This window comes from Podarcis erhardii (genome assembly GCF_964252035.2).
Source record: "Podarcis erhardii genome assembly, chromosome: 5".
In the NCBI taxonomy this organism is placed as follows: domain Eukaryota; kingdom Metazoa; phylum Chordata; class Lepidosauria; order Squamata; family Lacertidae; genus Podarcis; species Podarcis erhardii.
In genome coordinates this window covers 12,272,984-12,299,721 of record NC_138509.1, presented here as the reverse complement: position 1 = coordinate 12,299,721, position 26,738 = coordinate 12,272,984, and the positions used below count along the sequence as shown (strand labels likewise).

Sequence of the window (26,738 nt, the reverse complement as noted above, 5' to 3'; positions counted from 1 at the left end):
GAAGCAAAAATTTCCCTACTTTGAAAAGACAAGGAATCTTTTTCTCCTTCCACATCCTTTGCCTTCTATATTTGTGGGACCCAAGCATCACTTGTCAAAATACTGTTCCTTCCCTTGCAATTTGCCAAGGACTATTGAACACAGTGTCTTGCTCTCTAAAGATGCATGGTTCCCAGGTCCCTACAGCAGGGGTCAGCAGGGGGCCAGTCCACTGTCCTTCAGAACTTGTGGGGGGCCGGACTATATTTATTTTGGGGGGGGATTAACAAATTCCTATGCCCCACAGATAACCCAGAGATGCATTTTAAATAAAAGCACACATTCTACGCATGTAAAAACACCAGGCAGGCCCCACAAATAACCCAGAGATGCATTTTAAATAAAAGGACACATTCTACTCATGTAAAAACATGCTGATTCCCGGACAGTCTATGGGCCAGGTTGAGAAGGCGATTGGGCCAGATCTGGCCCCCCGGGCCTTAGTTTGCCTATCCATGCCCTACAGGGTTGCCCTGCTCCCAATATACTAAAATACATAGCACACTGGAAATGTGGTAAGATTTGTTTAAGTTATTCTACGGCACCTGTTTTGAGAGGGGTGTGAGATGAATGTCCCTTTGATGTTTTCGTGTGATCACTGGCAAAATTTAACGAAGTACCACACTGCCTCAGTATGAGAAAACAAATGCAAAGATTCAGCTCAGTGCTTTCAAGGGTAAGAAATTATATTCCAGGACCGGAAAACAGGGAGCTGGCTAATCATTAACACTGGATGTTATTTGTTGCACACAGTGGAAACTATGTCGTTTTGCAACTGTGATTCCAGCGATCGAGAAAAATTATTCCTCCAAGGCATTTTTATCTCGATTAAAAAAACTGGATGCAGGGGGCAGTAGTTATACTGACATACCACTTTTAATGATTACTTGGGAGCAGGAAAAGAAACTGCTGCTATCTCAGCTTCCGGCTTACAATGCAGCATGTGGAGAGTCGGACGTATCGTAGATGTCGAGGAGACGATCTGCTTCTCTCCAGCCTGACAACAAGGCACCATGAGTAGTCGAATAGAATGTGCGATGTGTGGCTTCTCCCGCAAACAGAACCTGTGGCGGCTGCAAGAAGAAATAGCAGTATTAGTTTAGCCCTGTTTGGGTGAAAACCTGTTAGTGGGAGGCAAAAAAGTCGAGAGGCGTGGAAAATCAAACAATGTCTCTGTTAACACAACGTCCTTCATGTGCCGCCTCCTGGGGAAGTCCGGAAGGTGGCAACTCAAGAACGGGGCCTTCTCTGCAGTGGCTCCCCACCTGTGGAATGCTCTCCCCAGGGAAGTCTGCCTGGCGCCTTCATTATACAGTGGTACCTCGGGTTAAGAACTTAATTTGTTCTGGAGGTCCGTTCTTAACCTGAAACTGTTCTTAACCTGAGGTACCACTTTAGCTAATGGGGCCTCCCGCTGCTGCCACCGCCATGCGGTTTCTGTTCTCATCCTGAAGCAAAGTTCTTAACCCAAGGTACTATTTCTGGGTTAGCGGAGTCTGTAACCTGAAGCGTCTGTAACCCAAGGTACCACTGTACACCTTTAGGCACCAGGCAAAAACGTTCCTTTTTAACCAGGCCTTTGGGTGATCTGATTTACATCCTATGCCCTTTTAAAACGTGTTTTTTTTTTTGGGGGGGGCTATTGGGTTGTTGTTTTTAGAATGTATTTTGTGGTTTTATATCGTGATTTTATTCTGTGAACCACCCTGAGACTCCCAGGGTATAGGGCGGTAGATAAATTCAACAAACAAACAGGGTGTGTGTTGTGGCTTGTGGACGTTCCGATAGGGTGGTATATAAAGTCAAACAAACAAACAAACAAACAATAAACAATAAACAAACAAACAAACATGGGGCGTGTCGTGGCTTGTGGATATTTCAACAGATGCTGATACAGTGGTGCCTCGCAAGACGAAATTAATCCGTTCCGTGAGGCTCTGCGTATAGCGGTTTTTTCGTCTTGCGAAGCAAGCCCATTGACAGCTTAGCGGATTAGCGCTATTAGCGGTTTAGCGGCTTTTAGCGGATCAGCTGATAAGCGGCTTAGGGCTTAGGAAAAGGGGGGAAAAAGGAAAAAAAACCCCGCAGGAACTCGCAAGACATTTTCGTCTTGCAAAGCAAGCCCATAGGGAAATTCGTTTTGCGAAGCGCCTCCAAAACGGAAAACCCTTTCGTCTAGCGGGTTTTCCGTCTTGCGAGGCATTCGTCTTGCGGGGCACCACTGTAGACACAAGCTCCAATACAGCCAGAAATCCAGAATGGGTTACCTTGGAATCAGATGTGTCTTCAGGAAGGGGCTGAGCAAGGGCATCTATGTCATCTCCCGAGCTGTCAACAGCCACGTAACTGTAGGATCCTTGGGTGTAAGGCTCGCTGTACCATTTCGAGCGCAGGATGTTCCTTGGAGGAGCAAGTTGTGGATTTCCTGACCCAAGTGCACAGAGAGCGGGTGAGTATCTTGCCTGCTAGCTCCAATTTCAAATGAAGTACCTTTTTAACATCACGAGATGGCTGTGTTAAGCAAGCCACTTCAGCCAATTTACCCAGGACACTGGGACATGGCTAGATAAGCAGCAAGGGACGCGGATGGCGCTGTGGTCTAAACCACTGAGCCTTGGGCTTGCCGATCAGAAGTTCAGTGGTTCAAATCCCCGTGACGGGATGAGCTCCCATTACTCAGTCCCAGCTCCTGCCAACCTAGCAGTTTGAAAGCACGTCAAAGTGCAAGTAGATAAATAGGTACCACCCCGGCGGGAAGGTAAACAGCATTTCCGTGCACTGCTCTGGTTTCGCCAGAAGCGGCTTAGTCATGCTGGCCACATGACCCGGAAAGCTGTCTGTGGACAAACGCCGGCTCCCTCCGCCTGAAAGTGAGATGAGTGCCACAACCCCATAGTTGCCTTTGGCTGGACTTAACTGTTATGGGGTCCTTTACCTTTTTTATTGAATATTATTTATTTATTGTATATTAGTGGAGGATGGATGGCGGCTAAGAGATTGAGGTTGAATCCTGACAAGACAGAAGTACTGTTTTGGGGAGACAGGGTGGGCAGGTGTGGACGACTCCCTGGTCCTGAATGGGGTAACTGTGCCCCTGAAGGACCAGGTGCGCAGCCTGGGAATCATTTTGGACTCGCAGCTGTCCATGGAGGCGCAGGTCAATTCTGTGTTCAGGGCAGCTGTCTACCTCCTCCATCTGGTCCGCAGGCTGAGACCCTACCTGCCCGCGGACTGTCTCGCCAGAGTGGTGCATGCTCTGGTTATCTCCCGCTTGGACTACTGCAACGCGCTCTACGTGGGGCTACCTTTGAAGGTGACCCAGAAACTACAATTAGTCCAGAATGCGGCAGCTAGACTGGTGACGGGGAGTGACCACCACGACCACATAACACCGGTCCTGAAAGACCTACATTGGCCCCCCAGTATGTTTCCGAGCACAATTCAAAGTGTTGGTGCTGACCTTTAAAGCCCTAAACAGCCTCAGTCCTGTATACCTGAAGGAGCTTCTCCACCTCCATCATTCTGCCCAGACACTGAGGTCCAGCTCCGAGGGCCTTCTGGCGGTTCCCTCATTGCGAGAAGTGAGGTTACAGGGAACCAGGCAGAGGGCCTTCTCAGTAGTGGCGCCCACCCTGTGGAACGCCCTCCCACCGGATGTCAAAGAGAACAAGACTTTTAGAAGACATCTGAAGGCAGCCCTGTTTAGGGAAGCTTTTAATATTTGATGAATTAATGTATTTTAATATTTTGCTGGAAGCCGCCCAGGGTGGCTGGGGAAACCCAGCCAGATGGGCAGGGTACACATAATATATCATCATCATCATCATCATCATCATCATCATCCAAAATTAAGAAGACATTTTGCAAAACTTAGGCCAGCAGTTTTAACAGAATAACACATCGTTTTTGCACCCCTTGTTCCGAAGCTTGCGAACAGCTAAGAAGTCATGCGTACCTGTTGCTCTACGAAATACTTCTGTTAATGCAGAAAGGACTTCTGCGTCTGTGAGGGTTTCCATGAATTCAGCTTCTTTCCCAGCAATGAAACCACATAAGATATGTCCGTATCTAGTATGGTAAAAGGAGAAAGGCTTTGTAGAGTCCACAGATGCTGGTCCTATTACTTTCATCCTCATAAAACTCCATTTTTTTTGGAAGTGGTAGATTTATGAAAGTAGATTTCAATGTTGTATGTTCATACACACACTTTATTCTTAACTATTCTAACAGTTTCCCCAATGATTTAGAGCAATTTACCTAAGAGGACAGCGCACAGCCTAAGTGGCTTAGAGTTTCCCAGATTATTTTTATTATTGGTGGTGTGCTGGCCATTTCTCTGTAAAATTGTATGGAGTTGATTCTTATACATGTTTAAAATTTGCATTCCACCCTTCATCCATAGATCCCAGGGCGGTTCGCAACACAAAAATACAAGATAGGAAGCACAAATTTTTAAATTATTCTTGTTGACGTTTCTGTAGCTTTGGACTGAAGTTCCTATTTGTTATGTACTGAAGTTTTCACCCTGGGCCAGCAGGGGGATACTGTAGATAGTTATGCAAATGAAGGATCAAAAGTGACATTCAGTGATTGGATAGTTTTGGAAAGTTGTTACAGTAACATGGTACTGGAGCTCTATATAAGCAGGCTGACTGAGCCCTTCAGCTCAGTTCTGTTCTGGCCTCTGAATACACAAGAGCTGTTTGAAGAATCGCTGTGTCGTCTGATATGTTCACCCACAACTTAACACTATTGGGGTTCTTTCCTGAGCACTAGTGGGTTCTGGTGCACTGCTACTATTTAATCAGCAAGATAAAAGCCACTTGCTTTGTTACTGCTATTTAACACAGCTCCTAGAATCATAGAACTGTAGCGTTGGAAGAGACCCCGAGGGTCATCTAGTCCAACCCCCTGCAATGCAGGAATATTTCATCCGACATGTGACTTGAACCCACAACCTTGAGATTAAGAGTCTCATGCTCTACTGACTGAGCTATTTGTCCTCTTGAAATAACCCCTCATACACGAGTACCTCTTCTTTGGTGTAAAGAATTCATTTGGCATATCTGATTTTTTTCCAGCAAATTTGTGTAATCAAGTCATCCAGGCTAGAGGTCAGGAGCTCTGAGGTCCAGAGAGGGTCTAGCTCTTCTAAGTCCTGCCAAAGACATCTGCATCTCCTTTTTTGGATTCTTTCTTTCTATATTTTTGTTTGCATGTCTCAGCCACCACAGAAATGCTGCACAAAAGTTTGCTGATAACCCCACATCAATTTAATGCAGGGTGGATTTAAAAAACAAACAAAAAAAGAGATATTTTTTATTTAAATCAATTTTTAAAAAATTTAAATCAGATTTTTAAAATAAAATGCCTTTGGAGGAAAAATCTTTCTAAAGATAGTTTTCTATTTTAGTTACATTATAGTCCAAAGGCTTTTCATCAGGAAATAAGGATTTGTTTTAAGTTTTTCATGTGTGCTAAAACTCAGTCTAAGGTTTTCTTTATATATATAAAAAATGTTTAACGACATCAGTTAACAAACACGGATACATATGCAATAATGTTATTGCTTGAGTTAAATAAATTGTTTAAATTGTTATTCAGGAAATGATTATTTTTCTCCTTCCAATAAAGTACAGCAGAAAAGTTGTCCAAATATAAAGTTAACTTATTAAACCTCACAATAATGTCATAATTATCTGTCTGTGTATTTCTAAAAGTATAACCAAATCAGTAATTTCTGATGTAACTGTAAAAACTACTCTGAAAAATTATTATTCCAAAAATGAAACCTCCCTCTGGTTGTAAATATTAAGATTATACCAGCAAGAATGAGTCTTTCTGTAAAAAAATATGATTTAAATCCAGTCTTACTGACTAGTGATTTAAATGGTGATTTAAATCGAATTGATTTACAAAACAGGAATTTGTTTCAAAATTGTTGGTTTTCAAAGAATATCTGAAAAATAAATATAGTAGTTTAAATTCTGTTACAGCATTCGAGGAACTTCAGTAATAATTGCAAGGTAGATATAAGAAATTAGATATATTAAGAAAAAGTTTAATTATGATAAAAGTATGTATTGGCAATTAGTAATATGAAATCAAAATATGGAATAGATGGGAAGTTGGGTCTTTAGTGTTAAGACCAATATATGTTTTATTGTTTGCTAAGAAAATTATGTGTCTATGGTTATATAATTTGGTATTTGTGTTTTTTTTCTTATTTCTTGCTGTATCAATAAAAATCTTTTTTAAAAAGCAAACAAAAACAAAAACCACTGAACTCCCCCCAAAAATAAAAATTCAAATTGATTTAAATCAAATCCACCCCGGTTTAATGCAAAGACCCAACTTGTTTGCCTGATCTGCATGTGATAAGCTCCCTGTGTTCAAACAAAATAATAATAATAATAATAATAATAAATCCTTCCAGTAGCACCTTAGAGACCAACTAAGTTTGTTATTGGTATGAGCTTTCGTGTGCATGCACACTTCTTCAAATGACTTGTTCAAACGACAGCTACCCCGGAATGGCCTGCCCTGCAACCTATTCCAGCCTGTCTTTCCCATGTACCTCTCTGCTGGATGGAGAACCACAAAGCCAGCAATCTTTTGGTACCAAATAGCCTCCAAATCGGCAGGTGGCTCAGCCAGGGGTGATTCTCCATCCCACGCCACCTCAACCATCTGACAGTCTGGCTCCCAGAACGGCTGCTCAAATTCCACAAAGATTTTGTTGTTTGTCCCAAAGCCCAGCTTCCCGATTGCAGCCGTCTTCCGGGACGGAAGCGGCGGGTTAAAAAAGGTTTCTCTGTGTTCTTTGAGGAAACCTAGGGAGAAGGAAAAGACATGACAGACATTAGTAAAAGAACAGACTTTGGGGGAATGCACCCAGGACCAGACTATACAAACGCTTTAGTAAGCACTGGGGGAAAAATAATCTCCCCGTAGGATTTACAGAAGAGTTCTGGATTTGTTACCGACCAAGTTCCTGCTGCTGGAAAACAAACCACGACTTAGGGGAGTGGATCTCTCTTTGAAGCCATAAGCAAGAACGCCACAAGATCAAGGACAGGGAAACTTTTCCACCCAACGGACTCATTCCCTTCTGGCAAACTTCTGGGGAACAAATATGCCTGAGGTAAAACTGGGCAGAGAAGCTGGTGCGAATTCTACCTTCGTTCAGTAGGTACATGCCCTGGTTATCTCCCGCTTGGACTACTGCAATGCGCTCTACGTGGGGCTACCTTTGAAGGTGAATCGGAAGCTACAACTAATCCAGAATGTGGCAGCTGGACTAGTGACTGGGAGTGGTAGTCGAGACCATATCACACCGGTCCTGAAAGACCTACATTGGCTCCCAGTACATTTCCGAGCACAGTTCAAAGTGTTGGTAAAGGTAAAGAGACCCCTGACCATTAGGTCCAGTCGTGACTGACTCTGGGGTTGTGGCACTCATCTCGCTTTACTGGCCGAAGGAGCCGGCGTACAGCTTCTGGGTCATGTGGCCAGCATGATTAAGCCACTTCTGACGAACCAGAGCAGCGCACGGAAACACCGTTTACCTTCCCGCCGGAGCGGTACCTATTTATCTACTTGCACTTTGACGCGCTTTCCAACTGCTAGGTTGGCAGGAGCAGGGACCAAGCAACGGGAGCTCACCCTGTCACGGGGATTCAAACCACCGACTTTCTGATCGGCAAGTCCTAGGCTCTGTGGTTTAACCCACAGCGCCGTTGGTTCTGACCTTTAAAGCCCTAAACGGCTTTGGCCCTGTGTACCTAAAGGAGCATCTCCACCCCCATCATCCAGCCCGGACACTGAGATCCAGCACCGAGGACCTTCTGGCGGTTCCCTCCCTGCGAGAAGTGAGGTTACAGGGAACCAGGCAGAGGGCCTTCTTGGTAGTGGCGCCCGCCCTGTGGAACACCCTCCCATCAGATGTCAAGGAAATAAACAGCTATCTGACTTTTAGAAGACATCTGGCAGCTGGAGGTGAGAATCAGAAAGCCAAGGACATTTCACCTAGAGGCACGGTGACGATGACATGGTCTGCGAAGAACTTCTCGCCATCTTCACATTCCACCTGGACTCCGAAGGTTCGGCCTGCGGGAGCCTCTTCCAAGCAGGAACTACTCCAGTGAACTGTCCTCACCGCCTTGTCAAACTGCACAGTCCCTTTGGGCAGAGATGCCATCAGGCAGTCTATGAGGCCCTCATAACCACTACAGAGGAGAAGCAACACAGAATGAGGTAGCCTGGTCTTGGACACGTTTCCAAGCACAAGTGTTGGTGCTGACCTTTAAAGCCCTAAACGGCCTCGGCCCAGTATACCTGAAGGAGCATCTCCACCCCCATCGTTCAGCCCAGACACTGAGGTCCAGCTCCGAGGGCCTTCTGGCGGTTCCCTCCCTGCGAGAATTGAGGTTACAGGGAACCAGGCAGAGGGCCTTCTCGGTAGTGGCGCCCGCCCTGTGGAACACCCTGCCACCAGATGTCAAGGAAATTCCTTTCCCTCCCCCACATAGGGGTAGTTTGCTCACAATGGGAAGCGAGATGAGGTCTAGAACAAGTGAGGGAAAGGGAAATAAAATCAGGGTTGTTGTTCTTTTTAGCAGGAACTTGGGGGGGGGGTGGGAACTGAGTTTCCTTACCTTAAAAAAAATAATTACTTTTATTTTTTCTGTGGGGGCGTGAGCCAAATATCCCCCTATATCTAATCAATAAAGCTGTGGCCCTTTCTAATCCAGACCATTGTCTGCTTGAGTTTATTAATCACATCTTACATTTATCCACTACTGGGAGGAACGGCAATGCAACTGGGCCTGCAATGAAGAAACAAACAAACTTTCCACCCTAGGAAAAAACATGTCCTCCGTAAAGTTACATGTGCAAAGTAAATGTAAAGGTAAAGGACCCCTAGATGGTTAAGTCCAGTCAAAGGCGACTATGGGGTTGTGGTGCTCATCTCGCTTTCAGACTGAGGGAGCCGGCGTTTGTCCACAGACAGCTTTCCAGGTCATGTGGCTAGCATGACTAAACCGCTTCTGGAGCAACGGGACACTGTGACGAGTGCCAGAGTGCACAGAAATGCTGTTTATCTTCCTGCCGGAGCGGTACCTATTTTTCTACTTCCACTGGCGTGCTTTCGAACTGCTAGGTTGGCAGGAGATGGGAGTGAACGGGAGTTCACTCCGTCATGGGATTCAAACCGCCAACCTTCCAATTGGCAAGCCCAAGAGCAGGGGTTAGCAACTGTTTTCAGCCGTGGGCCGCTCCACCATCCCTCAGACCATGTGGTGGGTTGGACTATATTTTGGGGGGGAATTGAACAAATGCCTATGCCCCACAAATAACCCAGAGATGCATTTTAAATAAAAGGACACATTCTACTCATGTAAAAACACGCTGATTCCCGGACCGTCCATGGGCTGGATTGAGAAGGTGATTGGGCCGCATTTGGCCCCCGGGCCTTAGGTTGCCTACCCCTGCCCAAGAGGCTCAGTGGTTTGGACCACAGCGCCACCCATGTCCCACTTGCAAAGTCAAGCCACAGCCGAGATGTCCGATCAGCCCATCCCCAAGGGAACTAGAGAAGCCAACCTATTATTTAATGAGAGCCAAGCGTGGGTGGCGCTGTGGGTTAAACCACAGAGCCTAGGACTTGCCGATCAGAAGGTCAGCGGTTTGAATCCCCGTGACGGGGTGAGCTCCCGTTGCTCGGTCCCAGCAGTTCGAAAGCACGTCCATGTGCAAGTAGATAAATAGGTACCACTCCAGCGGGAAGGTAAACGGCGTTTCCGTGCGCTGCTCTGGTTCGCCAGAAGCGGCTTAGACATGCTGGCCACATGACCCGGAAGCTGTACGCCGGCTCCCTCAGCCAGTAAAGCGAGATGAGCACTGCAACCCCAGAGTCGGTCACGACTGGACCTAATGGTCAGGGGTCCCTTTACCTTTACCTTAAGCGGGCAACCACTCACTTGGGAAACGTGCAGTCCATGCCAGGAAGCATGGTGTACTCCCCGAAGGGCCCCAAAGCCACCAGGTCCAAGCTGTGAGTCCCACTCACGCAGCATTCCAGCTTGAAGAATAAGTTGAGGACGGCCAGCTTCAGCCGCTTGGTCTCCTCATCATCTGACCATTCTCTCACCTTCCGAGCGATCGCCTCTTTCAGGTATTCGCCCACGCTGGGCACAGGCACTTTGGCCACATGCACGAACTCGCGTGCTTCTTCCAAGAGAGCGAAGAAGAGCAACCCCATGGAGTCAAGGACGTCGGGACTTAGCAACTGGCCCCGACTGGAGAAGCAGGCCGAAGGCCCCAAGGGGTGGCCCCCGATTTCCACCTGCTGGTTTTCCTCAGACATGGCGGCCTCATCCAGGAGTCCATGCTCTGATGCCAGCTGGAAGACAGGGTTCTTCTTGGAGGGCCCGTGAATCCAGTGGGCACCTATCTCAATCACCTTACCTCCTAGAAGAAAGGAGGGAAAGAATCAGCTTTCCAATGTTTCCACAGCATCAAGCCTCAAAGAGACTAATATTTTAAGGCCTGCTTATTCCAGCTATCAGACAAGGAGGAAAACCACAGCTCTCAGATGCTTGGAGCCTTCAGATTTTGGAAAACCCTCAGCAGGAGTGCTTGTAAATTTGCAAAATGCTCAGGGTTCCAGCCAGCCATGTCCTCTTCCAAAAAGCTCCATTCTGTCCCTCCTTTTGTGCCTCACCTTCTTCCCACAACATGCTTACATCTTGACTGGGCAGTTTTTGTGTCCTCACCTTTTTTGTTTTATACAGTGGTACATTGGTTCCCAAACGGCTTAGTCGACGAACAAATTGGCTCCCAAACGCCACAAACCCAGAGTTATGCTGGGCTGAAGTGAAGAAAGATTTCGATATATGGTCAAGACTGAGACTTTCCTTGTTAGGCCGAATTGCTGTAATTAAGATGAATGTATTGCCGAGATTGTTGTTTTTGTTCCAGACATTGCAAATTTTAGATAAGATGGACTGTTTCAAGAAGTGGCAGAAAGATATATCTAAATTTGTCTGGCAGGGCAAAAAACCCAGAATTAAATTTAAGATTTTGACTGATGCAAAGGATAGAGGGGGCTTTGCCCTGCCGGACTTAAAACTTTATTATGAAGCAGCAGCTTTTTGCTGGCTGAAACCATGGCTACTTCTTGAGAATACAGACATTCTGGACTTGGAAGGTTATGACAATAGTTTTGGTTGGCATGCATATTTATGGTATGACAAGGTAAAGGTACATAGAAATTTTAAAAATCATATTATTAGGAAAGCATTGTATAATGTATGGAATCGATATAAAGATTTGTTTGAAAGTAAAACCCCCAGGTGGCTGTCACCAATGGAAGCTAAGGCGGTAAAAAGATTGAACATGGATACAGACTGGCCAAAATATTGTGAAATTGTAGAATATGATGGTGAAAAGCTGAAACTACAGAGTTTTGAGAAATTGAAACCTAAAGTCCGAGATTGGTTACATTATTACCAGATTAATGAAACTTTTAAGCAGGACAGAAAACTAGGATTTCAGAAGGAGAGGTCAAAGTTAGAAACAGAATTGCTAGAACCCAATACTAAGAATTTGTCTAGAATGTATAATCTGCTGCTAAAATGGAACACACAAGATGAAACGGTTAAATCAGCCATGATTAAGTGGGCACAAGATATTGGTCATGATATCATGTTTGCTGACTGGGAGCAGTTATGGACCACAGGTATTAAATTTACGGCATGTAGTGCCCTGAAAGAGAACATAATGAAAATGATCTATAGGTGGTACATGACCCCAGTCAAGCTTGCAAAGATATATCATTTGCCCAATAACAATTGCTGGAAGTGTAATGAATGTGAAGGAACTTTTTATCACCTTTGGTGGACCTGCCCAAAGATTAAGGCCTACTGGGAAATGATCTATAATGAAATTAAGAAAATCCTTAAGTGGACATTTGTAAAGAAACCGGAGGCTTTTCTCTTGGGCATGGTCGGCCAATTGGTACCAAAGAAAGATAGGACCTTTTTTATGTACGCAACAACAGCAGCAAGAATCCTTTTGGCGAAGTATTGGAAGACTAAAGAACTACCTACTCTGGAAGAATGGCAGACCAAGGTGACTGAATTTATGGGACTGGCAGAGATGACCGGCAGAATCCGTGACCAGAAGAAAGAGACAGTGGAGGAGGACTGGAAAAAGTTTAAAATCTATCTTAAAAATTGTTGTAAAATTTCGGAATGTTAAGATGTCAGGGGATTGGACACTATGAATTACAGCTATAAATCGAAATTTATAAAGCAGAAACTCTTCTTAAAGAGAATTAAATATAAAAATGGGATGAAGAATTGCTAAAAATTTTGAAATTTGGATGCAGTGAAGGGGAGGTTTGGGGAAGTCGCATTATGTTTGTTTTGTTTTTTCTTTATGTTGTAAAATCAATAAAAATTATTATAAAAAAAAAAACAAACAAACCCAGAGTTAAGTGTTCCCGTTTGCGAACGTTTTTCAGAAGTTGAACATCCGTTTCGGCTGTTGGCATTGTTTCCGGGGACAATCAGCCAATCAGAAGCCGCGCCTTGGTTTTGGAAGTCGAACGGATTGAGTTCGAGAACCAAGGTACCACTGTATATGCTTTAATCCGCCCAGTGTGGCTGGGGAAACCCAGCCAAATGGGAGGGGGTATAAATAATAAAATTATTATTATTAGTTTTCTAATTTGTTCTGTGTTTCTGCAAACCTAGAGGCTCCTCACCACCTTTCTCACACACCCTGTTGAGAATGAGTTTGTTGTTCTCCAATGCAGTCTCCTGCCAAAGAGGCCCAGACACTGAGGTCCAGCGCCGAGGGCCTTCTGGCGGTTCCCTCACTGCGAGAAGCCAAGTTACAGGGAACCAGGCAGAGGGCCTTCTCGATAGTGGCACCCGCCCTGTGGAATGCCCTCCCACCAGATGTCAAATAGAACAACTACCAGACTTTTAGAAGGCATCTGAAGGCAGCCCTGTTTAGGGAAGCTTTTAATGTTTAATAGTCTATTGTATTTTAATATTTTGTTGGAAGATGCCCAGAGTGGCTGGGGAAACCCAGCCAGATGGGCGGGGTATAAATAAATTATTATTGTTGTTGTTGTTGCACTGAGCAGCGCCGAATTCTTGATTTACTGCTACTGTTGCCAAAATCAGCAGCAGTTTGTTGTGGAGAGTTCTGGCCATGCCTATTCTTCCCCTTCAGCAACACCGGAGTGATCCTTTGTCTAGGTCAGGGGTCAGCAAACTTTTTTAGCAGGGGGCCGGTCCACTGTCCCTCAGACCTTGTGAGGGGCCGGACTATATTTTTTTTGGGGGGGGGGGGGATGAACGAATTCCTATGCCCCACAAATAACCCAGAGATGCATTTTAAATAAAAGCACACATTCTACTCATGTAAAAACACATTGATTCCCAGACCGTCCGCGGGCTGTATTGAGAAGGCAACTGGGCTAGATCCAGCCCCCTTAGTTTGCCTACCCACGGTCTAGGTGGCCTGCATCCATCCGCCCCCAGTCAAAACTGCTGGAGACTATAATGGAATAAGCAGATCTTTGCTTTTAGGCAAGAGAGCAGATGGGCAGAGGGGGAGAAGATGGAGAACACACAGTACCACCTGAAACCAGGGCTGTGTATACGTTACGATTCGCCCCCCTGTATTTGAAGCCATATGCACAATTCGTGGCTATCCTGTAGTTGCTTGAGAAACACTTTCATGCATTTTCTATCCCTCAAACCAGTTCCCATCTGACTTCCTCACCAAACTTGAGGGGGGGGGGACTTGCTGAATTTCAAGCCGCTAATGTGTACATTGCTTAAAGGTAAAGGGACCCCTGACTATTAGGGCCAGGCGTGGCCGACTCTGGGGAGTCGGCGTACAGCTTCCGGGTCATGTGGCCAGCAGGACTAAGCCGCTTCTGGCGAACCAGAGCAATGCACGGAAACGCCGTTTACCTTCCCTCTGGAGTGGTACCTATTTATCTACTTGCACTTTGACGTGCTTTCAAACTGCTAGGTTGGCAGGAGCAGGGACCGAGCAACAGGAGCTCATCCCGTCGCAGGGATTCGAACCGCCAACCTTCTGATCAGCAAGTCCTAGGCTCTGTGGTTTAACCCACAGCGCCACCCGCGTCCCTGTACATTGCTTAGGTTAGGTGTAAAATTTCAGCCCTGCTGCTGCTCTCCAAAGCACTTTTCTGGGGCTGGGGAACAGAGACTAAGCATGGCTTGCCCCCATGGCTTGCCTTCTCTGGCAACGGTGATGAGGACTTGCAGAGGATGAAGGCTGTGCTGGATTTTTTTTGGGGGGGGGTGTTGTTTTGCAAGAACACAAGTGGGTGGGAAAGTGAAGAAACCAGAAAAGCATGAGAGCAGCAGCTATGCTCAGGCTAAGAAAGAGCGTTCTCAGTGACTCAGTACATCTTAGCAGATTATATTGCAATGGTTTGATTCACTCGATTAGTCAACTGCATTTTCAAATGAATATAATCAAATGAATATAATCTGCTGAAAGAAAGAAAAAAACACCAAAACCCTGCTGCCCACTTAATTCACAGTACCGATGAAAATATGTTAGTTGATTTATTTAATCAGTTAATCAGTTGCAACCCTAAAAAGGTAAAGGGACCCCTGACCATTAAGTCCAGTCGTGGCTGACTCTGGGGCTGCGGCATTCATCTCGCTTTACTGGCCGAGGGAGCCGGCGTACAGCTTCCGGGTCATGTGGCCAGCATGACTAAGTCGCATTTGGCAAACCAGAGCAGCGCACGGAAACACCATTTACCTTCCCGCCGGAGCGGTACCTATTTATCTACTTGAACTTTGCCTTGCTTTTGAACTGCTAGGTTGGCAGGAGCAGGGACCAAGCAACGGGAGCTCACCCCGTTGCGGGGATTTGAACCACCAACCTTCTGATTGGCAAGTCCTTGGCTCTGTGGTTTAACCCACAGCACCGCCCACGTCCCTAGTTGCAACCCTAGCAGGGAGCAACTGAGAAACACATCCGCTCAAGCCACTTTCCTCAAATCAACCATAGGAGAAGTAAACCTTTTCATTCTTGAATGCCAATATATGTGAATATTCTGGGCTGCCCAGGGAGGGTAGTAATCCGACACTGACCCCAAAGAATATTTTTTTAGAGGCTGTGTGTGTGATGGGGAGCACTCCAAAAGTAATCATGAGGAAACACACAACAAGAAGAATCCAGGAGGGTGGGGAGACACGTGTTTCAGTATTGCTCAGTTGGTTAGATAACACCAAGGTTGCAGGTTCGATCCCTCCCTATAGGGGCCAGCCGCATATTCCTGCACTGCAGGGGGTTGGACCAGATGATCCTCAGGGACCCTTCCAACTCGGCAGTTCTATGATCGGATTTTCTCTCGGGAAAGGCGCAAAGGGGCGCAAAGTCCGCTCCGGCGCGCCTCGCGTTGCGCGGAAGGGTTGCGCCCGCCCTCCGCCCCGCTCTCCCCGGCCCCGCTTCCCGCCGGCCAGCCGCCTCTTACGGAGCTTCCCGGAGCGGATGCGGCCCCCGGCTCGGCCCGTGGCCTCCAGGACGCGCACGCCGCCCAGATGCCGGCCGCCCCGGCGAAGGAGCCGCTGAGCCGCGCCCAGCCCGGCCAGCCCCGCGCCCACGATCAGCACCCGCGGCCGGACTAGAGCTCGCCCGACCCTCCGCTCCATGGCTCTCCAGGGCGCCAGGTGGCTTCTCCCTCGCTCCCTTCCGGGAAGGAGGCGGCCAAGCTTTTAAAACCCTCGTGATCACGAGGAAACGCGGAAGTCTTTGGCCCCCGCCTGCTGCGCTCTGGTTCTGGTGCGCTCTGCTGGCGGCGCTTGGAGACGATGCGCGGAAGGACCGTGGGAAAGCGGGAAATGCAAAAAAAATAAAAATTAAAAAATTGCGCCGGGGTTAAATCTCTAGAAATCTCTATGTGGGAGAGGAAGCTACAGTTAGAACTGGATATGGAACAACTGATTGGTTCAAAATTGGAAAAGGAGTACGACAAGGCTGCATTTTGTCTCCCTGCTTATTTAAGTTATATGCAGAATTCATCATGCCAAGGGCTGGGCTGGATGAATCCCTAGCCGGAATTAAGATTGCCGGAAGAAATATCAACAACCTCAGATATGCAGATGACACCACTTGGATGGCAGAAAGTGAGGAGGAATTAAAGAACCTTTTAATGAGGGTGAAAGAGGAGAGCGCAAAATATAGTCTGAAGCTCAACATCAAAAAAACGAAGATCATGGCCACTGGTCCCATCACCTCCTGGCAAATAGAAGGGGAAGAAATGGAGGCAGTGAGAGATTTTACTTTCCTGGGCTCCATGATCACTGCAGATGGTGACAGCAGTCACGAAATTAAAAGACGCCTGCTTCTTAGGAGAAAAGCAATGACAAACCTAGACAGCATCTTAAAAAGCAGAGGCATCACAAAGGTCCGTATAGTTAAAGCTATGGTTTTCCCAGTAGTGATGTATGGAAGTGAGAGCTGGACCATAAAAAAGGCTGATCGCCGAAGAATTTATGCTTTTGAATTATGGTGCTGGAGGAGACTCTTGAGAGTCCCATGAACTGCAAGAAGATCAAACCGATCCATTCTGAAGCAATCGGCCCTGAGTGCTACCTGGAAGGACAGATAGCAAAGCTGAGGCTCCAATACTTTGGCCACCTCATGAGAAGAGAAGACTCCCTGGAAAAGACCCTGATGTTGGGAAAGATGGAGGGCACAAGGAGAAGGGGAACACAGAGGATGAGATGGTTGGATAGTGTTCTCGAAGCTACCAGCATGAGTTTGACCAAACTGCGAGAGGCAGTGGAAGACAGGAGTGCCTGGTGTGCTCTGGTCCATGGGGTCACAAAGAGTCGGACACGACTAAACGACTAAACAACAACAACAACAAAATCCAAGCCTTCAACAACATAAGTGCAGTGCGAGAGTGCCTGCTCTCTCGGACCTTTTAAACTGGTGATTTTTAAATAAAAGCGCCTTAAAACCTCGAAACTCGGAGAGCAGTTCAGTCATTCTTTGCGCGCTAGAGATGACCCCAAGGTCATCTAGTCCAACCTTCAGCCCTCCAGATGTTTTGGCCTACAACTCCCATGATCCCTAGCTAACAGGACCAGTGGTCAGGGATGATGGGAATTGTAGTCCAAAACATCTGGAGGGCCAAAGGTTGGGGATGCCTGATTCTAGTCCAACCCCCTGCAATGCAGGAATGTCCGTAGAAGCATCCATGACAAATAGACATCCAACCTCTGCTTAAGGTGTTTTAGACCCCAGTGCCCTTCCCCAGATGTTTTGATAGGAATAAAACAGGTGATTGGATTATTGGAAGCCCGGATGTACTAATTGCAAGCTAGGGAAATTTTGTGCAATGTAAGGAGCCTAAGGCTGCAGTCCTTTCCTTAGAGTAAAGCACACTGACTTGGTGGTGTTGCTGCTCTTGCTGTTAATTGAATTTATATTCTGCCCTGTACGTGGAGGTCTCAGGGTGGTTCACAGAACAAAAGCAGTTGTGCTTCCTTCTGAACCAATGTTCGGTACACAGTGGGTGGCGCTGTGGTCTAAACCACTGAGCCTCTTGGGCTTGCCAATCGGAAGGTTGGCGGTTCGAATCTGCACGACAGAGTGAGCTCCCGTTGCTCTGTCCCAGCTCCTGCCAACCTAGCAGTTTGAAAGCATGCCAGTGCAAGTAGATAAATAGGTACCACTGTGGTGGGGAGGTAAACGGTGTTTCCATGCACTCTGGTTTCCGTCATGGTGTCTCCATGCGCCAGAAGTGGTCTAGTCATGCTGGCCACATGACCCGGAAAGCTGTCTGTGGACAAACACCAGCTTCTTTGGCCTGAAAGTGTGGTGAGCACTGGAACCCCATAGTCACCTTCGACTGGGCTTAACCATACAGGAGTCCTTTACCTTTACCTTTTACAGCAGGGGTCAGCAAACTTTTTCATCAGGGGGCCAGTCCCCTGTCCCTCAGACCTTGTGGGGGGGCTGGACTATATTTTGAGAGGGGGAATGAACGAATTCCAGTGGCCCACAAATAACCCAGAGACGCATTTTAAATAAAAGCATACATTCTACTCATGTAAAACACGCTGATTCCTGGACCTTCTGTGGGCCAGATTTAGAAGGCGATTGGGCCGGATCCTGCACCCGGGGCCTTAGTTTGCCTACCCATGCTTTACAGCAAGCACTTTACATCCGTGGTCACATCCAGTGACGTGTTTATCGAGCACTCTTCCTGATTTAGTTCCACAAAGTTTGTGCAGAGGCTAGACAATGCCGGCTATTGATTGATCATTCACAGTCAATGACTCGCAAGGTGGTTATGCAACATTGCATCATAGAATCTTAGAGTTGGTTGGGATCCTGTGGATCAACTAGTCCAACCCCCTGCAGTGCAGGAATCCTGCCCACAGCTGTCCCTGGGTGGCCTCGAACCACCAACCTTCTGGTTAACAGCTAGACACAATGACACATTATATGCCACGGGAGGCACAATTGTTATCACACACTTTCCGGTGCATGTTCTTGACTTCCTTTTCACAAGAAGCCTGCTTTTCGAGGGGGGGGGGAATGGGTTTGTTGTTCAAACAAACCACCTTCAGTTGCAAAACTTGCGTTTGCTGGTACAGTGGTACCTTGGGTTAAGTACTTAATTCGTTCCGAAGGTCCATTCTTAACCTGAAACTGTTCTTAACCTGAAGCACCACTTTAGCTAATGGGGCCTCCCACTGCCACCGTGCCGCCGGAGCACAATTTCTGTTCTCATCCTGAAGCAAAGTTCTTAACCTGAAGCACTATTTCTGGGTTAGCGGAGTGTGTAACCTGAAGCGTATGTAACCTGAAGCGTATGTAACCCGAGGTACCACTGTATATGATGGAATCCCACCCCAAAATAGCCACTGTCCGGAAGCACCTTTTGCGAACAAATCTTTTCTTGAGATCCGTCTGTAACATCAATCAAATGAATGTATTATTTAGAATTGAGGAGCTTCTGGTGCACAGAACAGTACTATAGATGGGCTTAAGGCAGGATTCAGGCATTTGCTAAATTAATCTGGATTATGAAAGAGCTATTTGAAAAATGTGCTGCTGGAAGCTGATTTGAATTTCTGCTCCTGTTGCTAAACTGTAATGTTGCTAGGCATTTAGAAGCAGAACTTGATTGGAAGATCTAGGACTATAGCAAAGTAGACAAAGTTAACCCAAATGTTGCTTAATCAGGAAATGGCAAATCTAGGCGAAATATGCTTGAGATTAAATAGGAACTATTTCTTAATTATGCGAGTAGGCTTCCTAGACTTCGGCAGCTTACTGCAGATAAATGTGCTGCAGCTGGAAAAGAATTTCCTTGATTATAAGGCGTGCGTTGGCTTTTAATGGGAATAAATAATTCAATGTTTTCTCCAAAGGGGAAGCACTCTAAATGGCTGTAATGTGGACGAGGAGTGTCTCGTAAAAGGAAACATGAAGAACCCTATGAGTTTTCAGATACTTAGCGAAGTGGCATCTCATTTTGGACATGTTTGCTGTTCAGGTGAGAACTATTGCACCCCTCGTGGTCTCTTCGGAGTGAGCTGGAGTGCTCTGAAAAGCAGCTAGCAAAGCCTTAAGCCCCATGGCAACTAATCTGCATCCAATGTGCAGGAGCAAGACTTTTGCTCGCCTTCAGTATGCACCGACATGAAGCAAGGGGAGAGTGGCCCTCAGGCACTGGCTGAGGTTCCTGCTCTGCCTGGTAATCATTAATTGTCCCACTGAGGGATGCAAGACAATGGTAGCACCAGAAGGACAACCCAGTCCCGCTGGGACCAGCGCTAACTGCTTCTCCATGGAAAAAGGGTGTGTTGTTTGGGGTCTTTTTTGTGTATAGCACATTGGAATGATGTTCCTTTGGGAAGGGCGGGGATCCCTGACTCCAGGCTCACTCCATCTCAGTGCAGGAAGTCAGAGCCCAGGTCTGTCTCAAGAATTTCCAAAAGCTCAAAGCGCTTCTTGCCCAGCCAACATGAAGCAAGCAGCTTTTTGGAATACTCTGGAATATACCTGCCGACTTTTGGGAATCTCCACTGGAGCAGGTAAGCAGCACTGTTGGTGTGATTTTCTGCCCCGCGTTTCTGACATGGATACCACTCTGGTTTTTGAAATTCATTCTTACTTTATTTTCTTATACAGGCATACTACTTTTGACACCAGAAACCTTCCCAAGATTACAAAATGAATTAAAGTAAACCTATAAGCAATAAATTCGGGCAGTGTACATATAGATCCACAGTTCTTTTCCTGAGAGTCCGTCCCCTTTGAACAAATAGAAATTAAACGGCATAATCCATATACTATATGTTTAAAGACCAATGGCACCGGTTTAACAGCATCTTTCTTATTGGTGTACATGATAAAAGGCCATTAATCTGCTGATTATCTGTTTCTCTTCCTCTTTTTTTACCCCTGGTCAAATGTATCCTTTGTGTCAATTTGTCAGTTAATGTGAATTCCCAGATGGTATTCACCACTTTGTTCCTCCTGGTTTTTGCTTGTGGTAGATTAAAATTTGATCTGATTTGAATCTCCTCGCCAATCCCAGTTTATATGGGTTTCACAAAATGCAGTACAAGAACCTGCCCCAGGTGAGGGCGACGGAGGTGTTCAAGGATGAACTAGATTAGTTGTCTGAGTTTTGAAGACCTGACAAGACGCCCATCTTTTAACTAGCACTGTCCTGAAGTTTTTGCTGGTAACTCTCTGCGGTGAATTCATGGGTGGTTGAGGGTAGGAGGGAGAAACCAATCTGCTTTCAAAGCAAAGGTGAATGTTGGCAGAGGTGGCGAAGCATCCTTAAGAACAACAACTTTTGCAGAAAGTTGCTGCGCTGTTTCAAGCTGACTGAGTGGGCAGGAACATGACAACCTGGCTGGTCTCCAACTATCTGCGCCTGTTCTTTCCTGCTCGAGGTTATAGAATCACAGAATTGTAAAATTGAAAGGGACACCAAGGGTCCTTTAGTCGAGTCTCCTGTAATGCAGGAATCACTGCTAAAGAATCCCTGAGAGATGGCCATGCAACCTCTACAATTTTTTTATTTTTTATTTTAGCTTAACAGCACCTCTGTTCTTCAGTACTGTACCAGGGTAGAGATGCTTTCTTCCATCGTTCTCTCCTGATGTAAGGAATTATGTACACATAACATACAATTGGGATGCGGGTGGTGCTGTGGTATAAACCACTGAGCCTTGGACTTGCTGATTGGAAGGTCGGTGGTTCGAATCCCCGCAACGGGGTGAGCTCCCATTGCTCAGTCCCAGTTCCTGCCAACCTAGCAGTTCGAAAGCACATCAAAAGTGCAAGTAGATAAATAGGTACCACCCTGGCGGGAAGGTAAACAGCGTTTCCGTGCGCTGCTCTGGTTTCGCCAGAAGCGGCTTAGTCATGCTGGCCACATGACCCGGAAAAACTGTCTGCGGACAAACGTTGGCTCCCTCGGCCAGTAAAGCGAGATGAGTGCCACAACCCCAGAGCCGTTTGCGACTGGACTTAACTTTCAGGGGTCCTTTACCTTTTTTAACATGCAATCAGTGCTTTTTGCCTTAAAAAAAATGTTTAGGGTTACTCTCATTTTCCTACTCATATTGAAATACTGCCTCTCAATGAGGCCAAACATAGATTCCCAAAATGTTTAGGGGTATGCGTACCCCTGTGTACCCCCCCCCAAAAAAAGCACTGCATGCTATTAAGCAGACAGATATGAGACTCTTGTACAGGGGGACAGGCTGGGAGGTCTGTATGAAGAATTCAGAGGATAGCCATCTTCAAAGATGCTTGTAGGATTTTTCTGCCTCAGGTGCCAAAACAACTTGATCCAGCCTTGGTACCCTGGAACTAGGTTTGGTGGGAGTGGCCTGCTTTGCTTTGCCTCAGGCAGCAAAATGCCTTGGGCAGCGCAGGGCTAATCTTGCCTGCCCAGCAACCACAAGTCGGGAGGATTGCACCGTGTGGCAAATACTTTCAGATCACTGGAGTCTTTACTAGGTCGCTATCAAACAGGGTAAATTCCCCCCCTATCTTGCTCAAATAATAGCAACGAGTGGAATCTTGAATTCCACTTGCAGCAGTATCCTTGCAGCAGTATTATTTAAAACAAACGAACAAGAAAGCATTCGGCAAAGCTGAATACATGTAAGCAATGCAAGTAAATCAACTGCAGTTCGTTAAATTACAGTCTGTAGTTTTCCAGCTCAAAAGTGTTGTCACCGGACATGGAGATTTGTTAGCAATAGGAAAGATTCCATAGGAGAGCACCTAAATCTTGTGCCATGCAGGCATAAGCTATGCAGATTCAGTCACCAGTATCTCCACCTCAAGAGATGAGCTCACACAGTCGTGTTGGGAGGGCCTCCTGCAGAAACACTGCAGTTACTGCTAGTTCATGCAGAAATTTATATGCTATGAAGACAGTGCTGCATTTACGTATAAGCTAAACAAGCTATAGCTTAGGGCCCCCCCTCTCTTGGGGGCCCCCAAAAAAATTAAAGAAAAAAACCCTGGATGTACATTTCCAAAATATAAGATAAAAAACAAATAAAATAAAACCTACATACTGTCGGGAATCAAGCCCATATCAGGAGAAACTGGCAACTCTCCCAGGCACCCGGCATGATTCCCTGTTGACCTCCCTGGCTGCATTCCCCAGCAAGATCCAGGCTAGGTCGCAATAAGCGATCCTTCTCAGCGTGAGAAGAACACACCCCTCTTTCCTGCCCCCCCCCCCCCCGGGCAGGGGAAAGAGATAGACAGAAACGTATTTACATGCCTTTATTTCTGTCTTTGCAGCATTACAAAAAACGTGACTGCTCTCCTCAAGCTCCAGCAGTCTAGTAGCAAAAACTTCCTGCACTTCCTGGACAGGAACAAACGGAAGAGCTCATATTACACTCTGAGCTAATTCCGGTGCTTCGCACTGTGAATTGACTGTCCCTCTGATTCCTACGGGCAGTTCCAACATTCCCATCATGTTTACTTTTCAAGCTAGCACTTTGCAGCTGCATTGCATCCATATCGTAACAGTGTCTTGTGTTGTGTGGGCTCCTATGATGTAAGTGATGGGCCCTGCCTGCTAGCCTGTTCCCTAAAATATCACTGGTTTGCTCATTTCTATATATAGGGTACCTACATTCTGCATGTGCAAATGGCTGTAGATACCCATTAGGTCCATAAATTACCATATAGCATATATGCAACACAAAAAAACACCGACAATTTGTTGTTGACAAAGGATAGCTGGACATATAAAGGGCCCCATTACCTTCAGAAGTTTAGGGCATCATATATGCTATATGATAATTTATGGACCTACAGTGGTACCTTGGGTTACATACAGGTTACAGACTCTGCTAACCCAGAAATAGTACCTCGGGTTAAGAACTTTGCTTCAGGATGAGAACAGAAATTGTGCTCTGGCGGCACGGTGGCAGTGGGAGGCCCCATTAGCCAAAGTGGTGCTTCAGGTTAAGAACAGTTTCAGGTTAAGAACGGACCTCCGGAACGAATTAAGTACTTAACCTGAGGTACCACTGTAATAGGTATCTAAAGCCATTTGCACATAACAAAATATGTATTTTATCAAAGTAATTGTTGAACTGTGATATTTTAGGGAGCAGGCTAGCAGGCAGGGCCCATGACTTACATCATAGGAGCCTACACCAGAGAAAACACTGTTGCTATATGTAGGTTTTATTTTATTTGTTTTTTATCTTAAATTTTGGAAATATACACCCAGTTTTTTCCTTTAAATTTTTTTTGGGGCCCCCAAGAGATTGGAGCCCTAAGCTATAGCTTGTTTAGCTTATACATAAATCCAGCACTGTGTGGAGCTTATCCAACAGAATCTTTCAGGTTCCCATTTTCCTCTCACCAGTTCCGCTGAAAATATGAAAGGTTATCACATTATATGCATGACTACATGCAGAATTTTTATGTATTAAATACTCCTGGTTTCCTAAAGTAACCAGTGCACATAAGTGTAAAAAAACCCACACCACTTACGCAGTTATGCTGCAAAAATATTGACTCATTTGTATATAATATACATATATTATGTGTAATATTTTGCATATCATTAGTTGGACTGTTTAAGGAAAAACAACAACTTTATTTGACCACAAACCAGTAGCTCAGACATAAGCAGGCACTCAGTGCGAGAGATGGACTCATTTAGGCAAACTTGATAGGGTTGGAAGCACCAAATTCTGCATATATATTTCATTTAAAATAGGATTCCCCTCTGGAGGGGTATCTTTGTAAAAACAAATGGAATCACATGCATAATTAGCTATTGCGTGGACAGGCGGAGTCCCCAGATCCCGAGTGGTCCCCCCCGTCATGTGGAATAACGACTCTAGACAACGTGCTATGGGATTAAATTGGCCACAACTTTATTAAATTTCAAATGTGGGTAGACCTTGGCTCAGGCATTGGGCGTTCTCCCTCCCTAGTCCCCAGCCGGGGACCTAGGGAGCATCAGGGTTATCCAGTGTGTGTGTGGGGGGGATGGGCCGGCTCTGGAGAACATATGTTCAAGCAGAGATAGCCGCCCCCGTTACGCCGCCGCAGGGGAGAGCAATGACGACCTTTCGGCGTACGGCCAAAGCCTCCCTTCAAAAACCCCTTTAACAGGGAACCCTGGTATCGCCGCCACAAAGAGGAAGATGGACTAAAGGATTCCGCCCAAGGCCTGATACCGCCAAAGTTGTGACGTTTTGCTACGGGAAAGGCGAAACCTGCCAATGCAGGGAAATTCCTTTCCGGCCCTTTAACAGCGACCTTATCGTAGCAGCGCCCGCATACCTGTGGAGACAGGTTAACCTGCAAAACCTATGAAGAAAAGTTAACCTGCAAAAGAGGACATTAACTGAGGGTGGGTAGGGTGGGAGAAGCTCTGGAGCCAAGTGAAGATTACCAATTAAGATCCACCCTCTATTGTGTGGGCAGGTAATCCCTCCCCTTACCTGGCCTGGTTTCCCTGGCAACGCTTCCCCCAGGTGGGATTGGACAACTCACTGGGGTAGGCGGGGACCTCCAGGTATCCCACCTGAGGGAAGGCAAAGCCTATGCTGATGGGGCCACTCCAGATCCAGGGCTGCACGCGTCCACGCAAAAGGCGCCGCCCGTTTTAAGTGGGGAGCGGTCATTGTTCCTTAGTGCATATCCGCTGCAAATTTGCAGACACGAGAAAAGGAAACGTGTAATGTTGCCATTTTTACACTGGCATTTGCCACAGTACACAAACTAGCAAATGTTTCTGCCCTATAATGTGTGATTCATTCCCGCTTTGGCTTGCTGAGTAATTGGTATGCGCCGGTTTCTCTCACCGACACACAGAGCCGTTTCACTGTATGGCTAGTTGAGACCAGTCTTGGTTTAGGGATTAAACACTGAATGAAAGGAAAGGAGATTGGAATGGAATGTTCCAGGCGTCACAATTCAGATCCCTGGGAAGGGCTAATGCTTTCCTTCTGAACCAGGTCTACCCAAGCCAAAGCTCATTACAGCGCCTAATTCCTCTGAGCCTTTTCGGTGGCATGAATGCTGTAGTTACTGCCATTCATTGACATACATGCTAGGTATTCTCTCTCTATCTGGGCTTATCCAGACTTCCTCTTGTCTCGCTGTTTTCCCCTGACGAAACCGGCTCTTCAACGCACAATCAGAGCAAATGGCAATTTGGGTTTGAAGCCTAATCATAGAATCGTAGAATTGGAAGGGACCCCAAGGGATCCTACCAGTGGCGTAGCGTGGGGGGTGCAGGGGGGCCCGGCCGCACCGGGCGCAACATCTGGGGGTTAGGGTTAGGGGGCGCAAATTGCTTGCCTTGCCCCAGGTGCTGACAACCCACGCTACGCCACTGGATCCTACAATGCAGGAACCTGGACTAAATCATCCATGACAGATGGCCATCCAACCTCTGATTAAAAACCTCCAAGGAAGGAGAGTCCACAACCTCCTGAGAGAGACCATTCCATTGCCTAACAGCTCTTACTGTCAGAAAGTTCTTCCTGATGTTTAGTTGCAATCTCCTTCTTGTAACTTGAAGACATTGGTTCAGGTCCCAGCCTCCAGAGCAGGAGAAAAGCTTGTTCCCTCTTCCATGTCACAGCCCTTAAAAGATATTTGAAGATGTCTATGATATCCGGGATGCGGGTGGTGCTGTGGGTTAAACCACAGAGCCTAGGACTTGCCGATCAGAAGGTTGGCGGTTCGAATCCCCACGACGGGGTGAGCTCCCGTTGCTCAGTCCCTGCTCCTGCCAACCTAGCAGTTCAAAAGCACGTCAAAGTGCAAGTAGATAAATGGGTACCGCTCCGGCGGGAAGGTAAACGGTGTTTCCGTGCGCTGCTCTGGTTTGCCAGAAGCGGCTTAGTCATGCTGGCCACATGACCCGGAAGCTGTACACCAGCTCCCTCGGCCAATAAAGCGAGAAGAGCGCCGCAACCCCAGAGTCGGCCACGACCGGACCTAATGGTCAGGGGTCCCTTTACCTTTATAAACCTGGACAAATATAAGGAGATGCAAGAAAATATTAAATAACTACCTTTATGCCAATCTTACAGCGTTCTGCCACCTTGCTACTCTCTTAGTGCATCTATTAAGTTGTACTT

At 46.5% G+C, this 26,738-nt stretch overlaps 2 protein-coding genes across 3 annotated transcripts in view; one reads left to right on the top strand and one right to left on the bottom strand.

Annotated features, from left to right (window-relative positions):
• Positions 1-707: 707 nt before the first annotated feature.
• On the bottom strand, positions 708-15,776 carry PAOX (polyamine oxidase). The gene is made up of 7 exons (XM_081864350.1): positions 15,584-15,776; positions 10,023-10,512; positions 8,068-8,267; positions 6,617-6,872; positions 3,995-4,107; positions 2,307-2,464; positions 708-1,112 (listed from the first exon to the last, which is right to left on the bottom strand). The coding sequence occupies exons 1-7, from the start codon at positions 15,759-15,761 to the stop codon at positions 969-971; spliced, it is 1,539 nt and encodes a 512-aa protein (XP_081720476.1). The 5' UTR covers positions 15,762-15,776; the 3' UTR covers positions 708-968.
• Positions 15,777-18,712: 2,936 nt separating this feature from the next.
• TMEM72 (transmembrane protein 72) overlaps positions 18,713-26,738 on the top strand; it is a 142,355-nt gene continuing 134,329 nt past the window's right edge. For both annotated transcript variants that reach the window (XR_014157094.1, XM_081864417.1), the window contains exon 1: positions 18,713-20,165. Coding sequence is in view for 1 of the 2 variants with exons in the window: in XM_081864417.1 (XP_081720543.1) it covers positions 19,970-20,165 (196 nt within the window). In the remaining variant the exon portion in view is untranslated. The remainder of the gene's footprint in view (positions 20,166-26,738) is intronic.

Coding starts and splice junctions, on each gene's coding strand:
- PAOX (XM_081864350.1), bottom strand. CDS start 15,761: ATGGAGCGGAGGGTCGGGCGAGCTCTAGTCCGGCCGCGGGTGCTGATC. Junction 4,108..6,616: donor GTTCTCCATCCAGCAGAGAG/GTACATGGGAAA, acceptor TTACCATACTAG/ATACGGACATATCTTATGTG. Junction 2,465..3,994: donor AGTATTTCGTAGAGCAACAG/GTACGCATGACT, acceptor CACTTGGGTCAG/GAAATCCACAACTTGCTCCT.